The following is a 24,325-nucleotide window of genomic DNA, read 5'->3' as shown; positions in this document are numbered from 1 at the left end:
CACGATCTTCCGATATGAATCCCATAGAGCATTTGTGTGATAATTTAGACGACATCATCCTTCTTCTAGCTACATAAATCAGCTTCAAATTACTCTTCGAGAAGAATGGGATGCTACGTCGGTGGAGTACATACAGAATTTCAATTTATTTGATGCCTGGCAGGGTTAGCGCCTTTCGCCGTAGCGTTTTTGTAAAAATTTGTTAATGAATTATTGAAATACTTGAGTTTTTTTGTTCATATTTATCAACCTAATAAAGAATTGAGGTAGATAGCTAGCTAGTTATGAATACATAAACATACCTGATTCCGTTTCTGAAAACATGATGATTTGGTCGACCATCTAAAGTTTATATATATGCCGCTGTTCAAAAAAGGTAGCTAAATTACATTTTTGATTTACTTTTTTTACTTTGTTAGTATTTTCATTCATCTTTTAGATCATTAATTTTCTCCGAGTAGATCAGGTAGCTGGAGGTTTTTAAATTAATTGTGAAGGAGGCACTTTATTTCTGAACACCCGCTGTAGCGGCTCATTTGAGCTCGAGAGACAATTTCGGTTGTTGTTATTTTCTTTTTGGAAATCTTATTGTCAAATTGAGATATGGACAAAAATTCATTTGGAAGGTATTCTTGAAAAAAATGTAATTACGTAGGTGTCGAAAAGGCGCCCTTATTTTTCTCGCCTTTTTATGATAAATCGTTCAAGTTTATTGACTAGTACCTTTTGTTTCAGCCGGATTTTTAGCTCAACAGACGATTTTTAACAAAATTCTAAGGAAATAAAGTAAAACCGTCATATTATACAATCATAATTCAAATAAATATTCTGGGAAATTAGCATGAGAATTTTTCAATGTAAACTACTTTTACTTTTGAGTTAAACCCATATTATAATTGCGTCGACATTGATTTTAACAGCTCTCGATACATTAAAGAATTATCCTGAAAACGAAAAGCATGGGAGTTCTACATCTTAACAAGTATTTTTAAGACATACTGGAATCTGGACTCATTAGAAAAACAAAGAAATTTGATTAATAAACATTTATCTAAAATTACTCCAGAATACACAAGCAAGAAGCCTGAGAGAGAAATGATTTATTGTCAAAAAACTGTTACAATTTGTAGACAAAACCTTGTAAAAACTAAAAAAACAAACATAAAAATAACTAAAGAAAGATACAAATCAAATAAAATTTCAATATACTGAAGAAAACTACAATGAATAACAAAATTAGTCGTTTACAGAGTAGAAGAAGAAGATGATATCGATTTGATTTCAATTGGCAAGTGATTGTGCATTTTTTGCATTGTAAAATAATGAGCTCTTAACTAATTCTGAACGTGGACGAAGAGTCAGAATTTTTAATCTTTTGAGGAAGTCTATGCAGTGAAAACTACTGTTTAATCCGAGTAAATATATATCTAACAGCTCTCTATTTTGTAGTTTGACGATTCGCTCAAATTGATTCGCACCCCACGTTCCCCATAAGGGAAGGGAATATCGGAGATGCGACTCAATAAGGGCATAATATACTGTTAAGGAGGTGGATAAGTTCAGTTCTTTGGAAGCTGATCTCAGAACAAAGTAGAAGGCTGCAATATGTAACTTTCATTTTAAAGACAACAAGCCACAAGAATTTTACAGATTTAACGATGTCAGTGGTGTTGTTATTTAAATTATATGATAAAACTTTCGTTTTAAGGGTGATTAGGTCACTAGATATGGTCCTATGAAGTGCTCCAAAAGAAACTAGTGTCGTCTGCAAATAAACATATTTCACCACCGATGTCTAGATGGCCTATGTCGTTTATAAACAGAAGAAACAAAATAGGGCCTAGTACTGAGCCTTGGGGCACTCCAAATTCTATTGTCTTGTAAAATGACATCGTTGTATCAACCCTTACAAACTGACTTCTGTTAATAAGACATGACTTAAACCATGCGAGAGGTGTTACCTTGAAATGATAAAAGCCTTTTTTTGAACAATATTTCTCTGTTAATAGATAACGTGGGAAGGAGTGTAATTGGGCGATAATTCGATTCTTGATTTTTATCTTCTCCTTTATGCAGAGATCTTAAGGCAATTGGGAAAAGTGTCATTTTGAAATGGAACGTTAATTAAAGTGGTAAGGTGATTTAATGTGCAATTGGGCAAACTCGAAAACATTTTTAATGGTAAAGTCCATCAGTTCCAGATGAGTATTTATTGTGTTGATGTCATTAATTGTACTGCGAAGCTCTAGTAAAACTACGGGCTTAAAGAAGAAACTGTGTAAGTGAGAATTAGCATTAGGAAGATATGAAAGCGAATCATGTGAAGCAGTTATAGAATTTGATAAATTTTTAGCTATATTTACAAAGTAATTATCAAGTTTTCAAATGAAATAGAGGTTATGATCGATGAAGAAACATTATTTCTTAGAATTGACGAGTCTCCTATTATAATAAACCACAGAAAAATGTTTGGACCGATCAAAAGCCTTGTTTATTAAATATTAGAAAGCCTTATCATAAGATATATAAGTAAATATTTGCCATTAAAAGTTAGAAATTGTATTTTAATTCTAATAATCTCTTCCCGACAAATTTTCCTGAAAATACGATTTTAGGTTTAGTTGGATTCTTCTTTAGAGAATAATTTACGAGAGTAGACAAAGTTCTTGCTATGGTTCGAGATGATCAGGATTACCCTGAACTGAGTCAAAGTACACTAAGGAAACTTTTAAAAGAAATTGGTTTTTGCCTGGAAAAAGCATTGCATCCGAACCTATTTGAATAGAAAGAAAAGATATTGTAGCATCGAGATGAAATTACCTTTAAAAGAAATGAAAAACCAAAGAAGAAGTATATTTTATTTAGATCAATGAAGAAGACACATCAAAAAATTTTGGTGTATGTAAAGATCAAACTGTTACAAATAATTGGCTTGTATCAATCAATTAAAAAGTGACGCCGATTGATAATAGTAAACATCAGCAGCTTAAACGATTTTGTTAAACGTGTTTTTTTGACTTTTGAATCTACTTCGTTTAAGTGACTACCATGTGGACATGAATGCTGATGGTTTAAAAGAATAATCCTCTCTTAGAATTGTATAAAATTAATGAATAATAGAAGTTATCACTCGAGGAAAATTGATCACAAGCAAGTGTTTAAAAAATATGTACCTGCCTGTGAGGGAATTTGGCTTAAACAGGGAACCAGTCGTGAACAGAGTCCTTTTTGTAGCCCATTCGTCTATTAGAACTTCTGTAGTCTTTTATCTGACGCAAATAATCTTGTCGCCATTGAACTAGTCTTGACGATTCGGTTATTTCCATCCGTTTATTCAGTTTTTTGTGTTTAAAACTTCATGCTTTTATGTTCTTCGGTTCTGTGAATGATCGACAGCAACCCCTTTCATGACTAATCGATAAATGGAAAATTATTATCAAATTGCTGAATATTTTCCTTTTTTAAACATTCGAATATATTTAAAATAACTTGCTGTGTTTGTATATCTAAATCTTTATTAATAAATCCATACCTGTCTCTATTCTCACTATACTGTGAGTTAAATTAATCTCACTAAGCCACGCTACTGCTTATCGCAGACTGTATAGTAGAAAGAAATTGTGTACATACGCCTTCCGACAGCTTCGGACAATAGAAATGCGTGTATGTTTACGATTCATTATTTTCATTGCTAAACAGTGGACTGAAGGTCATAGATAATAATATCTAACGTAGAAAAAATGATTTTTCAAATCGAATATTGCGCTATTTAGAGAACAACAACCAATTTGGAAAAACTAGGTATCAAAAACGAATATAAAACATCAAATTTTTTATTATTATACTTATTATTTTCCTTCTAACTAAAATGATAAATGACGCTTAGGCTTAAGTAGATATTAGTAAACAATCCTATTTCAAAAATAGGAATTCTTATTATAGATTTCATCACAGTATATGACACTGTGTAGAGAATTCTAGAAATTACGTAAATCTTGATAATCCATTGGGTGGGTGTAATTGAAGGATCTGTTAAAAGGTATAAAAAGGATATAACGATGAAAAACGGGATATTCTCCAAATCATTTAGATGTGCCCTGAAATTTGAAAAAACTAATAGAATACCGATGAAATATATAAAATCATCCCTACCTTTAAACTTTTTAACCAGCGATATTGTCTGGTCTATTAAAATATACTTTAGAAATAATCAGGTATTTATCTAAATCTAGTATGCTGCTGTCATTTAGGTATTTAAAGTTACCTACATAAAGACGTTAGTATAATACAGGGTGGCCCAGAAAGTTTTGCGAATTTAAAAAAAAATAAAAAAACTAAATATAATCCACATATAATTTGGAATATACACCTGAGAAATTCATATCTTAAAAAGATCATCATCCAGATGTGTACCATCGCGCTGCAAACATTTATCGAATCTAAATATCAAATTGGTAAAAACTCCACGTTTCGGGGATCCCCACATAAAAAAATCCGATGGTCTGGACTTTTAGGCAGCTATGCAATGTCACCTCGGCGAGATATCTGGTTTACGACCGCCAAAGAGGCATTAGATGTATGACGTTTCGCGCCATCTTGTTGAAACCATGTCGTACGATTATAGGCTTCAAATTTTTACAGTTTCGGAAAGAAAATATCCCTTAACATGGATATGCAAATGGTTACTTTCGCGAACGCAGAGGCTTTTGATGTTTTGCACGTGGGTTCTCTGCAGACTTTCTATTGACATGCCCAATTAAGTGAAACTCTGAAAGCGTTTCAACATTATTCCAACAAAAGCTCGTCTTAAAATTGAATCATTTGGCTGTAATTTCTGCACAAGTTCAATTTTTCTGAGTGTGATTTGAGATTTTTCGACAAAATGCGATGCAAAGATGTTCTGGATACCACAAGGATACCACTGAAGCTCTAACTTGTTGAATTGTCCCGTAGACTTCTGATTGAGAGTCGAAACCAAAAGCCTCGACCTTTCTGGCCTACGATCGAATCACATTTTTTCTCGGACACTGATTTATGTCATGTAATCCAAACTCACGTCGAACAAACACCGAATCGCCATTTTTGTAATAATGTTTAATGTACGTTGCGCTCCGGTGAAGTTTCTGTCCCACCCTGTATTTGGGCGCGTATTAAATTTAATCATGATTCATTTCTCCGAGACTCAAAGAAATACATTTTAATTTTGATTGGTTGTAGTAATAAAACAAAAATTCAAGAGATTTTTGAAATATTCAATAGTTTCGCAGACTACAGTTAACAAAATTGAAAAAAAGTTTGTTGAAACTGGGTATGTAAGAAATATTAAAAAACCAGCTAGAAATGTTCCATTTACTGATGAAAAAAAGTTAGATGTACTTCTAGAGCTTGAGGAAAATCTGCAAAAGACAACTCGAGAGCTTTCCTGATAAAGGAATAGCTCCTCTGCAGAGCTGGGGTTATGGTGGTGTCGTTGGGTTGTGTTAGCCTAACTATTTTTGAAGGGAGATTTTGGCCAAAAGAAACGAAAGCTTGTAAGCAGAAACGGCTCTTCTAGGTATGGTTTTTATTTTATTTTTGACGGGTTTTATTTATTTTCGAAAATTATGCATCTGCATTATTCCTTATCGTCGGACATTTAGCTGGGCCAGGTTGTAGGGAAACTGCAGAAAACCTGCAGCACCGACGATCGACGAAATGTGTAGGGTGGTGCTGGGAATCGGAGTTTATCTGAAGGTTGTTTTTAGTTTCGCCAAAAAAAGGGCATTCCTGGAGTTGTACCTCAGAGGGAGGTACTCAGTTGGACAAAAAGTGGGGATGGCATTCATTATCGTGGTTGCCAGAATTTCGATTAGGATTTTGGTGTCTGCAGAGAGGTCGTATGGGGAGTTTTGCATAAAGAAAAATTCCTTTACAAAGTTCACTTGGTTCAGGAGTTAAATGAAGATGGTCCTGAGAGAAGGGTATTCTGTGAATTGATGAATGAACATAGATTTGCAGTTTTTTTCTAATGAAGCGACGTTAACGGTTAAGAAACAGATCTGCAGATATTGGAGCAAAGAAAATCCTCACCAAGTGAACGTTTGGGCTGTTATCACTAACAATAAAATTGTTGGTCCTTTTTTTGTGATTACAGTTTATGGTGTTGGTTTATCTTGATTTTTTGATTAACTGCTTATTGTCTACATTACAAAGACTTTATCCTGATGTTAATCATCCAAATGACGAAGCTCCACCGCATTTTGCATGTACAGTTATAAATGATTTAAGCGACGTTTTTCCCAATAGGTGGATTGGAACGATTGAATGGCCAGTTAGATTCCCATAGTACTTAATAAGACAAAAATTGAATTTATTCCATAAATATGGATCACATTGTATAATAGATTATTATTACATATCATCTTTTGATTGTAAATTCGTTACCAGAAAAACACATATAGACTTTGTGCAATGTTTTGTAAAAAAATGCTTCTGCAAATGGTAGATGTAGATCCTGATTTTACAAATAGATTGCCGATAATTATTTTTATAGATAAACGACTACGACGATTATTTTGTGTCAATATCTGTGGAATTATATTTAATTTATTGGATTATGATGTCTAAGCGACTTATCCAGATAACCTGGATGATTTTTTATATTTATTATTATTATTATTATATTTATATGGATTATAATTTATCCATGAACATAATAGAATTCGAAATATTAGCAAGGTACATTATTCTTTGAATAGACTGTTCTTTTTCGGACAGTTACCTTCGATTTCTCTCAACGGTTTCGTGGGTTATAACTTTGGCTTTAAACGGAGCTCCATCTTCAGGGTTTCTAGGTGCCTAGAAAAAAAACCACACTAAGATCTTTCCAATGATTTCAAGGGATGATTGAACTATTAAGAATATAAGGCATGGCTAAGTATTTAGGAAAATTATTGCCCAACATATCGAAAATAACAGCTTCACTTAGAAATTTGACCAGAAGGAATGTTGATTGGCAATGGATTAAAATGCATGATGAATTTTTAACTAGTCTCAAAGATACATTAACCAAAGCCCCAATTTTGTCATGTTTTGATTCAACAAAACCTATAGAAATAGACACTGATGCTTCCAAGGATGATCTAGGTGCTTGTCTTTTTCAAGAAGGTCACCCAATAGCATTTGCATTCAGGAGCTTAACTCCCTGTGAGCAAAAGTATGCGCAGATAGAGCAAGAGATGCTGGCGATTGTTTTTGCCACTCAAAACTTTCATTTTATTTATGGGTTTGATGTGAAAATCAACTCTGATCATAAACCATTGGAGGCGATCATGAAAAAAGATCTATCATTTATTTCTTCCCGCTTACAACGCTTAGTAAATCATAAAATAATTGTGAAATACAAACCAGGGCTTAAGTCTGATCAAAAATTTAATTTTGCAGTACACTCTCCGTTAAAAAATTAAGCCATTTCTGAAGAGCCGAGGGACAATTAAGTTAGAAAATCGTGAAAAATGAGATTCTGAAACAAGTTATTAACTTCTATAGAAAAGGCTGGCCAAATAATAAACATCGAATGCCTGCTTATCTGAGGCATTACTTTAAAATCAAAGACAACCTCAGCTATGTTGATAAATTGCTGTTTTTTGGTGAGAAAATTGTTGTCCCATCTGGCATAGAGAGTGCCATAAACTACCACTACAAAAACAGATTTTTTTAACTGTTATAAACTAACGGTTTGATTTGAAACTTATAACGAAATACGGTTTGACATTTTTAATGATGAACGTACTCAAAATGTGTTGCCATACGAGTTTTAATTGAGTTACTTGAAAAATACATCTTGTTCAAAAAATGTAATCAAATCGTGATTATTTTCTATGACTTTCTACGTTATTTCTTGATGGTCGTTCAAAATCGGCTGTTGTGCCAGAAAATTTCGATGTTGTACAAAATTGTCATGTGTCATACCGTGACATTGAGGCATTCTTGGGAATTACTTCCATTTTCTGTAACCTAACTGAACCTAAAGTAACATAACTTAACCTAACGTAGCCTAACGTAACGTAACCTAACCTAACGTAACCTAACATAACGTAACGTAACCTAACGTAACGTAACCTAACGTAACGTAACCTAACGTAACGTAACCTAACTTAACCTAACCTAACGTAATTTAACCTAACGTAACCTAACGTAACCTAACGTAACCTAACTTAACCTAACGTAACGTAACCTAACGTAACGTAACCTAACGTAACGTAACCTAACGTAACGTAACCTAACGTAACGTAACCTAACGTAACCTTACGTAACGTAACCTAACGTAACCTAACGTAACCTAACGTAACCTAACGTAACCTAACGTAATCTAACGTAACCTAACGTAACCAAAGGTAACCTAACGTAACCTAACGTCACCTAGCCTAACCTAATCTAACCTAACGTAACCTGACGCAACCTAACCCAATTCCAATCTAACCTAACCTAACCTAACCTAATCTAACTCAATCTAACTTAACCTAAACAATATAAGTTTTAATTTTTTCCATAAATCCGCCGTAAAACCGAAAAATTCATCGAAATCGGATGAATTTTCGATTTTCTAGAGCCAAAAAACAAGAAGACCGCGAAAGTATAAAATTACCGAGTGTTGTAATTAAAAAAAAGTAATTTTGATATAGCACAGCATTTTTATAGATTGTAAATAATTTTAAAATGTGGAAACGAATGATGTTTATAATCCCTCGAATTTTCAAATTGATTTCTTAGAGGACAAAGGACGCACTGAACTTTAATCACACTACTCAATAACCCCGTAGATAATGAATGAATTATGAGACTCACCCTATAAAATACTCGAGATAGTCCTACTTGAATAATCATTAAACATGTTTTCAGTACCAATATACCGATCCAAAAGGCATAACATTCTAATAGTTCTCTCTTAATTGGTAAAAAAATATTTTGTGCGTGCATTCTGTTGAAACTTTCCAACTGTAATCGAAACAAGTTCAATGTTCAAGTTTATTAATTCGATATTTGTTGTGATGATGAAAACTACTGCGTTAAATTAACAGTGACCCTGAAAAAAAACTAGTTTCATATATTGTATACATATAGTCCAGTCATATTTGTAGTTAATATACCTGTTGCTAAAAAAATTCTAATTATTCTATATATCTAGTTAAATTGAACGTATTACACTTCGAATTGCTTCCTCATCCACCGTATAATCCAAATCTGGTCCCCAGTGATTACTGACTATTAAAAAAATGCTCGCTGGTAAGAAATTCTGCACAAATGAAGAAGCAATTGATGAAACTGAAGCCTATTTTGAAGCAAAAGACAAATCCTTCTACAAAACGGCATCGACAAGCTAGAGAAGCGTTGAAATGATTGTATTAATGAATAAAATCGATTTTTGGGGAAAAATGTGTGTTTCTTAGTTTTGAAAGAACGTAAATAAGATACTTCTGAAGACCCGATGACGTATTTTTAAATTAGTAGGGGAGACCGAGTACAAAAGTAACATTTTTTATGTTTACCTTAGTTTCTGGTTAGGTGTGATTATTTTATATAAAAGAATATAACTATTTAAACATTTCATTTATGGTCTTCACATATATGCAATAATTATTTGATCTGAATCACAGGTACTTGAAAAAAATTGGAATTTAACACGTCGTGGGTCGAAATTAACAGGCCAAAAGGGTTCTTGAAGAAAACAACATGACATATTAAATTATCAAATTATTTATTCGGACAATTGTGACAAATATAACTTGAATCATCATCTACACATTCGGCATGTGACCATAATTTACATGAAAGGCATTGATTCCACTGTACCAAAAGTTTCTAAGCAATAGGGACAATATTCATCATCTGATTTGTTTTCCTTGTCTTCAGCTGCCTTCTTAGTTTTGTTTTCCGTTTCTCTTCCTTTTCGTAGAAAGAAACCTCTTCCTGCCATTTCCAGTATCAGTTAGTAAAACCTTTCTCTTAGTTTTATTTTTTTCTTTGTACTCTTAATCGATTGCGTTTTGTTCGGACGTATCCGTCATTATTGCTGTCTAATATATCACGTCCTCTACTTAATACAGGCCTGGTGCCTGCATGTGGTAAAGGTCTCAGATCTTTTGGTGTTGGTTAAAAAAAACTTGCTTGCTGTAGCTCGCTAGGTCCTGGTTTAGGACAGTGGAATCTTTCATTGCATGATAATATATTTGACGAATTATTACTAACTGAATGCTCGATAGTTTGGTCACTGGATGCTGGAAGATTATCAATTGGAGTATTTGAATCTACCTGGATGAAGGACGTTGCATCAAAACAATGGAATTTCATTGTTTATTTGTAAAGAACGATCTGTTACAAACAATGGTACATAAGCAACAAAATGTCCAAACATGTTCACTGTATTTGATTTTTTTAAGAAGAAACTCCATGTTTTCGTAAGTCTCGTTCATATTAGATTGATGGGCAACCTTCCTTTGAAGGTCTCTGACCTTTTGGTGTTGGCTGAGAAAAATTTGTTTGTTGTAGCCCGCTAGGTCCTGGAATAGGCGAGTGGGAACTTTCATTGGATGATAATATATTTGACGAATCATTACCAACTATATGCTCGAAGTTTGGTAACTGGATGCTGGAAGATAATCATTTGAAGTATCTGGATCCACATGAATGAAGGACGTTGCATCAAAACAACACGTCATTAGATAGAGAATTTATTTGTAAAGGACGATCTGTTACAAACAATGGTAAATAATCAACAAATTCTCCAAATATGTTCACTGTATTTAATTTTTTTAAGAAGAAACTTCATGTTTTCGTTAGTTTCGTTCATATCAGATTCATGGGCAAATTCATCACTACAGTAATGTTATTACAGTTGACTAAATCATCTGATTTAGGAACCTAAGGTTTCATTTCATTGTGACGATTTTAGAAATAAGAAATTTTCGTACCAGGCACGGTTAAATCACTTTATATCTATAAATGGAGTTATTTGGAAGTTGATGGTTCATAACATGGTCACTCTCTTGAGATACTTCACAAAGGAATTTAGATTAAACGAGATATACATAGAAAACTGTGAATCCAATTTGAATAATTTTATTTATTTTTATAATAAATAAAATACAAAATTATTTAGCAAATATAGTTACTTTATATTTATAATCTATAACCAATATAAACGTCGAAAGTCAAAGACAAACAGAATTTCATATCACCGAATTAAATAAATTGGAGCTAACCGTAGTAACAATCAAATTTCAATAATTAATAAAATTTATGAATATAAAGGGGTTACACAAAATTGTATAAATCATTACTTAGAATTCTTTTTAAGACCAAAAGCTTCTAATCGTCTACAAGGCTTAGATTCGTCCATATTTGGAATATTGAAATATTGATCGCACATTCTCTTAATATTCTAGACTCAATACAGAATAGAGCTGATTCTGTTTTACCGATACTACCACGGTAAAAGCCTTTCCAAACTGTCTAACGTAATCCCACCTAGAGCAGTTTTTGCAAGACTTACAGAGGTGGCTAATGAATACCAAGTTCGCTTGCAAAAACCCGGAACTTCAATTTATCGTGACTCCTTTCTTTTGAGAAGTGCAATATTGTGAAATCACCTACCGAGGTACGTACCAAACACCACAACGTACAGATGTTCAGGATCGATTCCCACACGGCAGGCGCCTCGGCAGGTTTACAATATCTGCTTGCTTTTTAGATGAGGCATAGAAAGTGTTTACTCGTTAGAGTAGGGTTCCAAGGTCCACCCACCTTACTAATACTGAAGGAGTAAACAAAAAATCTGCTTGAAATTTATAGAACAGTATTTGTAGTCATCTGTCGAGATTATTTTGAAAGCACAAAATAAATAATTCTTTATATTAACTGAAAAATGAGGTTTGATATTTGATGATTGGTTTTCATTGAGAAAACCTCTACAATCTTCTTAACATTTTCAAAACGTGTCTTAACTCTGCGATAATATACAGAATGATAATTTAAAAAGAAACGATGAACAATCTTCAGATTACGTATAAATTTGTAGTAACGCCCTTTTGAAAAATGAACGATAGTGATCTTGATGATGATGATGATGATGGAGAGTTCTTTCAAGGTCGTTTTAAAAAAGAAGTAACCAGATGCCATGTACCTACGCATAGATACATATATACTTATATAAAGACTAATAACTTTACGCTTCAATTTGAAAGTGCTACTGGGTATGGACTGCCGCTTGAAAAAAATATCAAATTAAAATATAGCTGTATCATCTTTATTGTAAAGTAGAAACTCATTTATGAAGAGCGGCACATTATTTAACAAAGGTTAACAGGTACAAATACAAACTGAAGCATCTACACTTTTTTTGTATCAAGCAGAAATTTACTTTATATATTTAAGAGTATAAATTTATTTGTTTTCTTCAACCATTTCATTTAATTTTTTTGTAATTTTGTCTAGCTTTAACCTTAACGATTATAGAGAGAGATAAAAGCTTTATTGTTATAAGAAAATTTTACTAATTTATGGATAAAGCAACACAATTTTAATTAGATAATATAAAATAACAATTTTGTTTAATAATAATAATAATAATAATAATAATAATAATAATAATAGTTATAATACATATATCTAAATTATTTTCCCTATGACTGATTAAAACTCCTAGCATTGACACGAGTTTTAATATCTTTAACGAGGCAGAAACGCCATAATATATCAGAACTTCTACTCGAAACTCTCTTCGATAAAATATACACTGATACATCCAAAACCCCCAATGGAGTTGGGGCTGCTGATATCACTTCTCATGAACCTCCCTTGAAATATAAATCACCTAATGTAAGCTCTGTATATTCAGCACAAATATGGTCTGGCTGTTAAATAACGAGACTGCGCGCCTAGAGGGAGCAACGTATCAATCTCAAATTTCTCGTTTAATTGAAAAAAACCCTGACTGAGTGGTATAAATTGTTTCAAGAGGACTATGGGGACAATTCTCTATCTTGTGCGCGTCTTTTTGAGTGGTGTAAGCGCTTCAGTGAGAGCCGATCGATGATCAGCTCTCAGGTCGCCCTGGAACTGTTTCAACTCCGGAAACAGTGACCAAAATCAACCAAATTGTGCGTGCAGATCGTCGAATGAGCATCCGGATGATTGCAGATGTAGGAAATGGTGATAAAGAAACGGTTAAAAAAATTTTTGAAAGATAAAAAATTATTATATAATGCGCCTCGTAATGTTTCCGATCTCTATTTATATAAATATACGAGTTTTTTAAAGGCTGTTGTTAAAAAAAATGTGGTCAATCTAGGATCTCTTCCTTCAACCTCAGATGCAGCCAAATTGCATTGCTTAAGAATGTATTTCCAGGTTCAAGAATGGCTCTCCAATACAAGCTTAGATCCAGTAAAGTGGGGATGGGAATTTCCAGACATTTTGTGACCGAAAGCAATGAAGCAACCACCAGCGCCCTCAGAGATCTAAAAAATGATGTTTTGTAACGGCCAAATAGGTCGTAGTAATTTGTGTACTTGCAAGAAGGCTGGACTGCTATTTAGAAGCCTGTGCGGGTCGTGTTTACAAAATTCATGCACGAATCTGATGCCTGCTGACTTGAAGGAGGAAGAATTTTTTGACGGAGAGACCAATCCTGCAGGTGAAGACAGTCTTGGAAGAAATGCTCGAGAGTGATTATTAAATCGACTAGATTGCAATTTTGAAAGAGGATTTCTAGCATTTTAGATTTTTTTGTAGGCTAGAAAAATCATATTTGAACTTCTTCGAAGGTAATTTCCTGCTCGGCATTTTGTTTCAGAAATTTACCTCCAAATTTCAAGTCTTTTTTGAGTTATTCGCAAAAACTTCACCGTTGAAAAAATCCAGTAACACAAAATATTCGCTTTTTGTAAGAGTAATTTTGATTAGAAAAAAATCACAAGAAATATTTTTTGTAGGAAATTTTTTGAACTACATTTTTGATCCCCTCACTTTTTTTCAAAATTTGGCATAGATTCCGAGTCATTTACAAAATAATAGCGGCCGAAATTTTGTTGTTAACTTTTACTGTATCTATAAAGCACACTCGGAACTACCTGAATACAGAAAATCAGCGACATAACTAATTTACGTGGGTTTTTGGCTCTAATTGAGCTGAACTCACTGGACAATTAAAGAAAATTAATTTTATAACAGAGAGATCTAAAATCAAGAACATTTAGAAGCATTATTATATCAAAAGGTCTTAGAAATTAAAAAAAATTAAAACCAACAACTACACCAACAACCCTCTTGTTCTACAAATCAAGAAACGCATTTAATGGGTGGGTGCCTTTTCATCAAGGAAAAGATGAAAGTAAAGATGCTGACAAACATGCAAAAGACACTACGGATTCCAGTGATGTAGATATAATGAATAGTACAGTATATAGTGACGTGAAGGCATATATCAACATTAAAATTAAAATCTTCAGTGGCAAAGATCATTTCAAAAACTAAAACAAATAAAGGAAAGTTTGAACAGTGGCCGCGATTATGCAGTAATCGCCCAAAAGAAGTCATAGATAGTAACTAGACTAAGAATAGGTCACAATAAAATTACGCGCGATTTACTATACAGAAGTAACAAACTTATGTGTAAAATTTGTAGTCGACAAATTACTGTAAGGCCTCTTTTATGCGCCAGTTTTTTGTCGTTGGTCGCGGGGCGACAAAAACGCGACGTTTTTTAAAACCCCGTTGTTAAATGTGCGCTTTTATGCTTCCTGTCGCGTGGAATTACAAAACGCGTCGCGACAGGCATTCCAAAAGTACATTGATTTCAATTGGTGCTTTATGCAGCGCGTTTATTATCGTTTGTCGTTGTCATTTTGAACAGTCAGTTTGCAAAGTTTTGTTGATGTGTGAAGAAGTACCATGGAAAATATGGACGTTGAATTTTTTATTGACGCAATGAAATAAAAAACATATTTGTGGGATTCATTATCAGAAGATTACAAAAAACTGAAAAAGAAAAGCAGGAAATTGTAAAGCATGTATTTTATTAGTCTATTCGCTAGGGTTATATTTTAACACGTTGAGCATCATCTAAAATGGATAAAATTCTTTTGCTCTATTTTAGTCTCCATATGGGGTGTAATTTCAAGGAAAAATAATGGAAAGATTTGTTTCGAATGAAAAGTGAAAACAAATCCATATTTTTTGTGTGCGGTCCATAGGCCCTATCTGGGCCCGAGGGAAAGTTTATCGGTACAACTTTCCCCAGGGACCAGAGCGGGCCTTTGGACCGCACACAAAAAACATGAATTTGTTGGCACTTTTCATTCGAAATAAAAGTTTTCATTAGTTTTCTTTGAAATTACACTTGCAGTATAAAACTTGCAAAATAATTTTTTTTCTCACTTTTTTATCTTTTGAACCCGTGCTTTTAAATAAAGCATAAAAACGTATACGATGTATAAAATGAAAAATTATATTTCATATAAAAAATTACAAAAATAACGCTTTTGGGTATGCTCAAATGCTAGTATTTGGCTCTGGAGAATTGAAATTTCACTCTTCCAAAAATTTACTTATTTTCAATGTCTTTGTATTTTTGTGTCAAAACATTTTGAAATGTACGTATTAGTGGTTATTTTTATACTTGTCCAAGCATCCCTTCATGGGTGATTTATAGTCATTACATTTCACATATTTAATGTTATAATCCAAGTTTATTTGTATAATGTCGAAAAAACCTAACCAAAATATGAAAGTAAGCTTTTTGGGTTTACGATAGAGTAGAAAATCAGGAAAAAAATCAAACGGCCCAAGTTTAAGGTAATGTTTCGGTCCAACCCCACTGTAAAACCCAAGAAAATGTGCTCCCTTGAGCTTTGGAGAAGGTTTAAAATAAATTACATCGTGTGGTCCATAGGCCCGCTCTGGGCTGTGAGGAAAGTTAAGTTATGGGCCTATGGACTGCGCCGGGTCTCAACGTGTTAACAACGCATTCTATATCTATTCATTTATGAGCAGTATCATCTATTACTACAATATAAAAATATATACATATAATTAGTTTAGTTTAGAAGAAATAAATCTGCTTTAGAAAGTAAATTAGTAAATTATATGGACTCCCAGATCAAACAACCATCACCAGTGATACAAAACCAACCAAAAGAAACCGATGACTTGGCCTTCTTTAGATCATTACAAGCGAGTTTAGATACACTCACTCCCAATGAAAAATTTGGATTTCCGAAGAGATATGATGCACTTATTAACTGGCTACACAAACAGAAAACCAAACCAAGATACACCTAATTTTCCAAACTTTTCTCCCGCTTATCAACAGACACAGCAATATCCAGTTATGGCCAATTTTCCTTATACAAATTTCAATACGCCAAAGCCTGCACAAACATCATATTCTGCAGTACCACCTGGATCCTCACACAAATTATGTCCCACAGTATCACCGGAACTCACATTTTCTCATATTCAATAGTATTTGCAGTATTCGCAGTTGCAGTGATGTTACCATACCAGAAAATTGCACTATTATTATACTTTTTTTCTCAATAATTGTTTGTACTTACCTCAACGTCATTGATAACATTTCCCCTGGCTCAAACGCAAATCCCCGTACCAACCCCACATTTGTAATAAAAGTGCTTTTTAGCTTTTCACATAGCTCATCAAATGACTGCCCTATTATTTGGATGCACATCCCAACGTCTCTGGCGTCTTTTTTCAATGAAATTTTTATATATCGAATACTTAAAAACACACGGATCCATTTTTAATTTTTAATCACTGTCGTTGTGTGGTCCAACAGTTGAAACAGATCAAATTTGAAAGTGGCACGCGACAAGAAACGCTTGGATAATGTGTCATATAATAACGCCGCGTTTCTTGTCGCCCTGCGATCAACGACAAAAAACGCGTGCATAAAAGACATATATTTTAGAATGTACTCGTATATTGTATTCGGAAAGAACTGCGATGTGGATAATATCTCTATATATCTGTTAGATACGTTGGTTCATGCGAAATACTTGGAAAAAAATATCTCCCTTCATACTAAATTGAATTATGTATTTTCCATTTTTATATTTGAAGGGAAATGATTGAATAATTTTGGCATTGAATTTTTTGCGAACCAAACAAACGGATTCTAGAATGAAAAGAGTGGGGAGAGTTAAAATTTTTGTATTTTTAAAAAAAGCAATGCGCTCTACTACTTAAACCAAAAATATAATAATTTGTAATTTGAAAATTTCGATTCGAAAAGATGCAAACTATAAAGTAGAGCCATTCAAGCTTAAAATCGACCGAAACCTCGCAATTTTAAAGATCTTCATCGATCTTCTTGAAAATTTGGTTCTTCTTACCTTCCTCTTCAAACCTGACTTGGTCGCAAAGTATACAAACAAACAACCCTTCATACAAAGATTATTTAAAAAATGTGGTTATTATTTTTTTGCATGTATTTATACATGTGGGAATCCAGATATATAGATACAAAACTTAGCCGTTTCGTGATTTTCCAGTATTATCTCTAGAAAAATGTATTCGGTTTTTTAATAATAATTCAGCTTCCTTTTAAGCTTTTTGCATTCATCCATACATCATTTTGTAGGGAATTTCATAAACTACAAAACTATGAAAGTTACAACCCTTCTATGCCCGTTTCTTCAGAAAATTTTGATGTTAAAGGGTAAAAAAGACTCTCCCTTAGCATTGAAATCAATAATTTAAACGCTTATATCTCGTTTAATTTCCAAGCTACGTGAGTTTAAAAAAAAGTATAATGTTAAGTAAAATAAAAGCCAAATTTTAGTTACCAAAAAATTCTTTCGTTAATCCAATAGTATTTGAGATATTTTGAAAAAATAACGTTTTTTTAAAAAGTCGAAAAAAAAATTTCACATTAAACTACTTCGTGTTCCAAACCATTCAAACCTTTGGAACGTGTTGTTAGGGCTTAAACAAAGATGTGCTACTATTAATTTTAATTTTAATTTTGCCGCATTTGGTGTTAAATTTACCGACATTTTTTTTTCAAATTGGAGCTACTTAACTTATTTTCATCACAACTCGTTTAATTTTCACCCTAGACAATTTTCTAGAAGCTCATTTAAAAGGTCTAAAAAAGTACTTTAAAAATGTTTATTACAATTTTTTTTGAAAAATCAATCGTTTTTCCCTTTATTAGAGCGCATAAATTTACGAAAAAGAAAAAATTGGCTTTCAGTGACTCATAAGCTGCTGAATATTATTTAAAACATTTAATCTAAACTGACTAATTTCTTTATTTTTTTATAAGCTTCAATTTTGATAAGAATATTTTTTTCCTGAAAATGCGTAATTTTCGAGTTTTTCGTGAACAAATGTTGGAAAACATTTCAATCGCAAATAACTCAGAAATTATTAAGTTAAATAAAAAACTTCATTTCACATTTTCTCCATAAAATTCAGTTCTCTATCAATTTCGAAATTTTAAATCTCTACCCCTGAGTAACGGTGGCATTCACTCCTGAGGTAGAAACATACATTAGCACCTAATCAGGTTTATTATTTGCATCATTTTTGCCAAGGTCTCTACATGTAGAGACCATTGAAGGGTATCGTCAATATGTAGACCAAGAAACTTGATCGAGTTTGTAGATCGTATTAAGTCATTGTTGATTTCAAGAGTAAATTTCCTTTGTAAGATAAAACTAGTTTTTTCAGTGTTTAATCGGAGTCCGTTGTATATCTGGAGTACTTCAGTTTACATTGGTATCATCCGCAAAGTCATCAATTCGTAAGACTGTGAAATCATTAATGGATATCAAAAAAAAATGATTGGACCTAGAACTGAGCCCTGAAGTACACCACTGTGAATTGGTAAATTACTCGAAAATTTACCATTAGTTCATACTAGTTATCTTCTACATTCAAGGTAAGAATCCATAATGATCAAGTTTGTTAATCAGAATTCCATGATCAACACAATCGAAGAAATAATTTAATAAAGCCGAGAAGCCATCACTTGAGGACAAAATTAGGGTTCCGTGAGCTGAATTACTCCCGCCGTAACTGCTAATAACTATATTTTTCAATAAAAACAGATTTATTTCATGTAGACAGTGCTTAGTAATAACAACTATCTGCGGGAGCTTCAATTTTTCCAAAAACAAATACAACCCGTCTGTTTTGTTGCGTATAGACTCAATATTAATTAGAACTATTCTCAATTTATAGTTTCTAATTTGTGAGTGAATTCTTCTTTACGAGGTAATGTAAGTTTTGTAAGTGGATAGATCATCATCCACTTCAGCTGTAGTGCCATAAAAATCATGAAATTCATAGTAAATTGCAATTAAAGCTATGGGATCAACGATCAGACCCTAGGACGTTAAAAACACTTCAAACATACTACGAGAATTATCTGAAAAGTTTCTGACCTCAACCCGAAGATGTCAGCGCTTATAAATATTGAGAGATGCTCAGCAAAAACTCAGTAATTTTGAATGCATATTTTTTGAGTCCTAAATTTTTTGGATCAATTAGATGAGAACCTTCAAAGTTGTATGAGAGTGTGTTTAATTCCATTATGATATGCTTGGAATACGGAAAAAAGTACATTAAAGACCTTGACGAAGACATAAATTGGTGTGTGGTGATATTTTTCTTGTTTGATAATTGTTCCAATAATTCATCGCTTCATCATGGAAGTTTATGAAATTAATGGAAATCTGGCAAACACGATAAACTTCTACAGGATATAAGTAAAAGCAATTCTAGTTAACTGTTAACATAATTGAGAATGTTTTTGGGATCTGATTTTGATAGAGGTTGTGGTAAAGGGTGAGAAAGAAATAACGCCGTACCCTATTATATATTATTACTTCATCAAAATGGCGAAACTCTTTCTATTGCTCACCAAATTCGCGGTTTTTAGTACCGTACCATATTTTTTTCATGAACAAATCCGTTCAGAATAACCGGTTATCAATACGTAACAATAAAAAAATGTACAATGCACAATGCATTGAATAGAAATTTACCACAAACATTTTAATTCGTGACACGTTTCTGATAAATAAAATCATTGTACGTACAAACTCCGTTGATAAATGCATTTTTGGCAGATTTACGATAATAATGAATAGTCGAAAATCGATTTTGTTAATCCCTAAAAACGAAAAAAATTAAACAATCGCTCTCATTTCAAATCGATGTTTTCTCCCACACTAGTTTACAAACGTTTCCGTGGAACACGATTTTTAATACTCTGTATAAAACTATTAAATATCAATCAATTTTTTTATATACTATCAGAATGAATAAAGTGTAGGTTGTTATTATACGAGGGAAATGCGATAAATATTTAAAGATTTTTACAAGCATGACTTCAATATGGATAATGAACATTTCAAATAATTAATCATCGTAATAAATACAGTCCAGTTAATACAGTTATTCCAGATAAATTTAATATGTGTATTTATGAATATTTATTAAGGTGATAAAAGGTAATTTATAAATCCGTCGAAACTTTAAATGAATCATTTGGTTCCACAAGCAAATTAATGAGTCCAAAAATGAATTTTAATTTTTTTCTTGTTCCTTAATTCGACTCTTCTTATAACAGAATCATTTTTAAGCTACATTTAATGTATTGTTTTCTTTAAACTCCATAATTTCTTAAATATAGGAGGGTGGTTCAAATATAACCCGGAACTTTGCTATAAAAAATTTACAGAGCTGATATTTTTCAGTTTTTCTAGATAGTCCATTTCACACTGTATAGAATTTTATCAGCTTTCCGGAAACTTTCGGATGCCTTTTTTGTAAAAATTTCTCACTTACGAAAGATTTTATCATCCCATTGCTTTAGAATTGGAGTCTCCCAAGTGCTTCTTTACATGGATCAAATAAATAATAGTCACTTGGTGTCAAATCAGGATTATAAGGAGGAAAAAGAAGAAATCAAGATCAGAATTGAAATAGCTCGAAAGAAATTTGTCAAGCATTCCTCAATGTTCGCAAACCTAAACCTCCACGTCGAAATATGATTTATGGAATGTTATGTGTGGTCAGTACTGATGTTCGGAGTGGAAACCTTGACCTTGAAAGCTCATATGATGTAAAAACTTTGAGCATTTGAGATGTGGTTCTATAGACGCATCCTGAAGATACCCTGGACTGACAGAATCACCAACAACGAAGTACCAAGACGCATTGGTCGCAAAAGAAAGCTATTGACAATTATTAAACAGAAATCTAAACCTGCACGTCAGAATAGGATTCTGGGAATGTTATATCTGGTCAATACTGATGTACAGAGTGGAAACCTGGACATTGAAAGCTCATATGATAAAAAAACTTGAAGCATTTGAGATGTGGTTCTATAGACGCATCCTGAAGATACCCTGGACTGACAGAATCACCAACAACGAAGTACCAAGACGCATTGGTCGCAAAAGAAAGCTATTGACAATTATTAAACAGAAATCTAAACCTCCACGTCAGAATAGGATTCATGGAATGTTATATCTGGTCAATACTGATGTACAGAGTGGAAACTTGGACATTGAAAGCTCATATGATAAAAAAACTTGGAGCATTTGAGATGTGGTTCTATAGACGCATCCTGAAGATACCCTGGACTGACAGAATCACCAACAACGAAGTACCAAGACGCATTGGTCGCAAAAGAAAGCTATTGACAATTATTAAACAGAAATCTAAACCTCTACGTCAGAATTGGATTCATGGAATGTTATATCTGGTCAATACTGATGTACAGAGTGGAAACCTGGACATTGAAAGCTCATATGATAAAAAAACTTGGAGCATTTGAGATGTGGTTCTATAGACGCATCCTGAAGATACCCTGGACTGACAGAATCACCAACAACGAAGTACCAAGACGCATTGGTCGCAAAAGAAAGCTATTGACAATTATTAAACAGAAATCTAAACCTCCACGTCAGAATTGGATTCATGGAATGTTATATCTGGTCAATACTGATGTACAGAGTGGAAACCTGGACATTGAAAGCTCATATGATAAAAAAACTTGAAGCATTTGAGATATGGTTCTATAGACGCATCCTGAAGATACCCTGGACTGACAGAATCACCAACAACGAAGTACCAAGATGCATTAGTCGCAAAAGAAAGCTATTGACAATTATTAAACAGAAATCTAAACCTCCACGTCAGAATTGGATTCACGGAATGTTATATCTGGTCAATACTGATGTACAGAGTGGAAACCTGGACATTGAAAGCTCATATGATAAAAAAACTTGGAGCATTTGAGATGTGGTTCTATAGACGCATCCTGAAGATACCCTGGACTGACAGAATCACCAACAACGAAGTACCAAGATGCATTGGTCGCAAAAGAAAGCTTATTGACAATTATTAAACAGAAATCTAAACCTGCACGTCAGAATAGGATTCATGGAATGTTATATCTGGTCAATACTGATGTACAGAGTGGAAACCTGGACATTGAAAGCTCATATGATAAAAAAACTTGGAGCATTTGAGATGTGGTTCTATAGACGCATCCTGAAGATACCCTGGACTGACAGAATCACCAACAACGAAGTACCAAGACGCATTGGTCGCAAAAGAAAGCTATTGACAATTATTAAACAGAAATCTAAACCTCTACGTCAGAATTGGATTCATGGAATGTTATATCTGGTCAATACTGATGTACAGAGTGGAAACCTGGACATTGAAAGCTCATATGATAAAAAAACTTGGAGCATTTGAGATGTGGTTCTATAGACGCATCCTGAAGATACCCTGGACTGACAGAATCACCAACAACGAAGTACCAAGACGCATTGGTCGCAAAAGAAAGCTATTGACAATTATTAAACAGAAATCTAAACCTCCACGTCAGAATTGGATTCATGGAATGTTATATCTGGTCAATACTGATGTACAGAGTGGAAACCTGGACATTGAAAGCTCATATGATAAAAAAACTTGAAGCATTTGAGATATGGTTCTATAGACGCATCCTGAAGATACCCTGGACTGACAGAATCACCAACAACGAAGTACCAAGATGCATTAGTCGCAAAAGAAAGCTATTGACAATTATTAAACAGAAATCTAAACCTCTACGTCAGAATTGGATTCATGGAATGTTATATCTGGTCAATACTGATGTACAGAGTGGAAACCTGGACATTGAAAGCTCATATGATAAAAAAACTTGGAGCATTTGAGATGTGGTTCTATAGACGCATCCTGAAGATACCCTGGACTGACAGAATCACCAACAACGAAGTACCAAGACGCATTGGTCGCAAAAGAAAGCTATTGACAATTATTAAACAGAAATCTAAACCTCTACGTCAGAATTGGATTCATGGAATGTTATATCTGGTCAATACTGATGTACAGAGTGGAAACCTGGACATTGAAAGCTCATATGATAAAAAAACTTGGAGCATTTGAGATGTGGTTCTATAGACGCATCCTGAAGATACCCTGGACTGACAGAATCACCAACAACGAAGTACCAAGACGCATTGGTCGCAAAAGAAAGCTATTGACAATTATTAAACAGAAATCTAAACCTCCACGTCAGAATTGGATTCATGGAATGTTATATCTGGTCAATACTGATGTACAGAGTGGAAACCTGGACATTGAAAGCTCATATGATAAAAAAACTTGAAGCATTTGAGATGTGGTTCTATAGACGCATCCTGAAGATACCCTGGACTGACAGAATCACCAACAACGAAGTACCAAGACGCATTGGTCGCAAAAGAAAGCTATTGACAATTATTAAACAGAAATCTAAACCTCTACGTCAGAATTGGATTCATGGAATGTTATATCTGGTCAATACTGATGTACAGAGTGGAAACCTGGACATTGAAAGCTCATATGATAAAAAAACTTGGAGCATTTGAGATGTGGTTCTATAGACGCATCCTGAAGATACCCTGGACTGACAGAATCACCAACAACGAAGTACCAAGACGCATTGGTCGCAAAAGAAAGCTATTGACAATTATTAAACAGAAATCTAAACCTCCACGTCAGAATTGGATTCATGGAATGTTATATCTGGTCAATACTGATGTACAGAGTGGAAACCTGGACATTGAAAGCTCATATGATAAAAAAACTTGAAGCATTTGAGATGTGGTTCTATAGACGCATCCTGAAGATACCCTGGACTGACAGAATCACCAACAACGAAGTACCAAGACGCATTGGTCGCAAAAGAAAGCTATTGACAATTATTAAACAGAAATCTAAACCTCTACGTCAGAATTGGATTCATGGAATGTTATAT

General features: G+C 33.5%; 1 protein-coding gene across 1 annotated transcript; it reads right to left on the bottom strand.

Annotated features, from left to right (window-relative positions):
- Nucleotides 1–3,817: 3,817 nt before the first annotated feature.
- On the bottom strand, nucleotides 3,818–9,046 carry LOC130445581 (microsomal glutathione S-transferase 1-like). The gene is made up of 3 exons (XM_056781291.1): nucleotides 8,827–9,046; nucleotides 6,761–6,837; nucleotides 3,818–4,097 (listed from the first exon to the last, which is right to left on the bottom strand). Exons 1-3 carry the CDS (start codon nucleotides 8,956–8,958, stop codon nucleotides 3,860–3,862), a joined length of 447 nt encoding a protein of 148 aa, XP_056637269.1. The 5' UTR covers nucleotides 8,959–9,046; the 3' UTR covers nucleotides 3,818–3,859.
- Between the last annotated feature and the right edge of the window lie 15,279 nt (nucleotides 9,047–24,325).

This window comes from Diorhabda sublineata, chromosome 6 (assembly GCF_026230105.1).
Source record: "Diorhabda sublineata isolate icDioSubl1.1 chromosome 6, icDioSubl1.1, whole genome shotgun sequence".
NCBI classification, from domain to species: Eukaryota; Metazoa; Arthropoda; class Insecta; order Coleoptera; family Chrysomelidae; genus Diorhabda; species Diorhabda sublineata.
Note: the sequence above shows the minus strand (reverse complement) of the source record. Positions and strands in the feature narration are given on the sequence as shown.

Bases quoted from the DNA above. Each gene is read 5' to 3' on its own strand.
- LOC130445581 (XM_056781291.1), bottom strand. From the start codon at position 8,958: ATGCACGCACAAAATATTTTTTTACCAATTAAGAGAGAACTATTAGAA. The intron at 6,838-8,826 runs GTGAGTCTCATA...TTTTTTTTCTAG, and splicing joins TATCTCGAGTATTTTATAGG to GCACCTAGAAACCCTGAAGA. The intron at 4,098-6,760 runs GTAACTGTCCGA...TTCAAATTTCAG, and splicing joins ACCGTTGAGAGAAATCGAAG to GGCACATCTAAATGATTTGG.